This window comes from Hipposideros armiger, unplaced genomic scaffold (assembly GCF_001890085.2).
Source record: "Hipposideros armiger isolate ML-2016 unplaced genomic scaffold, ASM189008v1 scaffold_612, whole genome shotgun sequence".
Taxonomy (NCBI): Eukaryota; Metazoa; Chordata; class Mammalia; order Chiroptera; family Hipposideridae; genus Hipposideros; species Hipposideros armiger.
Window position 1 is genome coordinate 231,874 of NW_017731962.1, and position 2,461 is coordinate 234,334.

Below are 2,461 nucleotides of genomic sequence, written 5' to 3' on the forward strand. Positions count from 1 at the left end.
TTTTTTAAAGAATTTTTTTTTATTGGGGGAGGGGAACAGACAAGTTGCTGTCCGTTTGTTCTTCAGTCTAGTTGTGGAGGACGTCGCTTCAATGGCCCATGTTGGTATTATCGTTGTGCTTTTCTCGGATGAGGCAGTCGCTTGCCGGCCATTGGATGGCCGCTTACAGCAGCTCATGAAAGCTCACTCCAGCTGCTGGCCAGCCCCACTGCAGCCTATGCCGTTGCCGGCGACTCATGGCAGCCCAGCTCCAGGTTGAGCTGTTGTTCACCATCTTAGCTGTAGAGAGCGCAGTGTCACTGGCCCTCATTGGGCCCTGCTGCTCAGAGCTGGCATCCTAAGCCAACTCTTAACCAACGTGCGACTCGGCCGGCCCTTGTTTTAATTTTTTTAATTCAAATTTTTATTTGTCTATATTTAAATACTTGTTTTTTTTGGTATAAAGAATTTTAGCATTTTTAACATATTAAGGTATGAGAGAGTTTATGTAACAAATAATTACAAAACACAAGAATAAATACAAGGTTCAAGAAATTTTATGTACTGGTAACAAATGTACGATATTTACGCATCATAGAAGGCCAAGAACTCTTGGTTGTTACAAATTCATTAAGTTCAACAAAACCTGTTATCTTATTCCAGGGTATTGTTTTGCATATGGATATCGTTACTGAGTTCTAGAGCTACACTTCTAACTCATAAGCGTAGATAGAAGAATTAAAGACGTTTATGTAGATAGGAATTAGGTACCGATTCAGGTGTCACACAGCTCATTCATGGCAGAGTCAGGGAGAATTTGGCTCTCATGAGCCTGCATCTATCTAGTGATCTCAGGAGTAAGTTAGTAGTTAATGGAGCAAAGCAGCTGATCCTAGATGCTGTGTGTGGAGCCCACCTGACACTGGTTCATTCCGAGGCGAGGAGCTACAGTGGGAAGACGCTGCCCTGGGTCCAGCTGGGCCGTAGACTGGCTGCGTGACCGCCAGCCTCTGTCTCAGGCCGGGTGATGCAGGCTCTGTGGGACGGAAGATCTTTGGCTAGGGGTACTTACTGAATAAGTACTACAGGTTCAGACTGTTTTAAAAGTGGAGGAGGGGTAGGAAAGGACCATAAAAGTGCAGAAAAACTAACATGCAGTTGGATAGGTTTAGAACTTACTTGATTTGAGAATTTGAGGAGTGTTATTGCTTCAAGAGCAGTGTGGTGAGCACCAGGCTGCCTTCCACGGGGCCTGTTCAGTGTTAGCCTTTGGTGACTTCGGTGGTCCCAGCACTCTGGGGAGGGTCAGGGGACCCATGTTCTTTGAGGCTTTGGTAAGCTCTCGCTCATGGTGCTTTAAACTTTGTTCTGTGCTGAACATCTTGAAGCTCTAAATTGGGACTGCGAAGATCCTCCCCTGGGTGACAAAGTGTTGCTACTTAAATTCTTCATAGTTCTCTGTAAGTCTTGGAAAGCTGCTCAGTGCTGTTTGCCTGAATTGCAGAGTTGACCCAAGCTCCCCTCTCGACTGGGCCATATAGACTGCATCTGTGTAACCTGTCTTCAATAGGTAGGCAGCACTGGGCCCTGGTGTCGCAGCTGCCTCGCTAACTGGCCGTGGACCTGTGGACACATCTTCCTTCTTTTCCCCTTGGCATCCTTACGTATCAGCTTGAAACAGTGAACGCGGCCCTTACTTCCAGATCCTGAGATTCAGCTGTGAAAGTTCTCTGGCTAGTGTATGATGCCAGGCCAACTGTGGGGTTGTTGCTGTGAACCCGGTTCTCAGTCTGTGCCCCTGATGTCGTGTTCTTTCTCACACCAGGGCAGGGGTCAGAGGATGTCTGACGATGGTGCAAGGTCGTGGTGTGTGGGGCCTGTGAAGGGTGGAGTGCGTGTCGTGGAAGAGGACGTCTATTTGTTGATTATCATGAGCCATACATAATGAAAACTTATGTTTGTTGATTTGCAAGGAAGAAAAAGTCTCCACAAAAGGCGGAAATCTATCTTCAAGGAGCGTTGAAGAACTACCTGGCTGAGGGCTGGGCACTACCTGTCACACATACGAGGAAGCAACTGGCTGGATGTCACAAGCACCTTGGACAAATGGAGAAGTATCCTTTAAGTGTGGTGTGTTAATGACCTAGGAAAACTGCTTTTGGTTTGAGCAGCACCAGTGCCCACAAGTGAGTGTTTAACTACCCTGGCGGTAATCCCGAGTGTGGCTCGGGGTGAATTTTCACTGCCAGAAGTGGTAACCCTGAGCCACACTCGGGATTACACTGCAGTGTCCCAGAGAAGTCCCTTACCTGCTCCCTGCGATCCTGCGGTGTCCTCCTGTCATCGCCGACAAGAACGCCGGCTGATGACAAATTGCAGTGTTTTTTATTTGATTACATTTTTGAATAAAATTATATTTTTTATAATTATTTATTATATTATAATTTATGATTTTGTGTTTCAAACTTTATCATACCTGGGA

General features: G+C 46.3%; 1 protein-coding gene across 1 annotated transcript in view; it reads left to right on the forward strand.

The window, feature by feature from the left end:
* The window catches only part of TRAPPC10 (trafficking protein particle complex subunit 10), a 57,405-nt gene that overhangs the window by 34,806 nt on the left and 20,138 nt on the right, over window positions 1-2,461 (forward strand). The window contains exon 12 of the mRNA XM_019625037.1: window positions 1,953-2,104. Coding sequence (XP_019480582.1) covers window positions 1,953-2,104 — 152 coding nt within the window. The remainder of the gene's footprint in view (window positions 1-1,952; window positions 2,105-2,461) is intronic.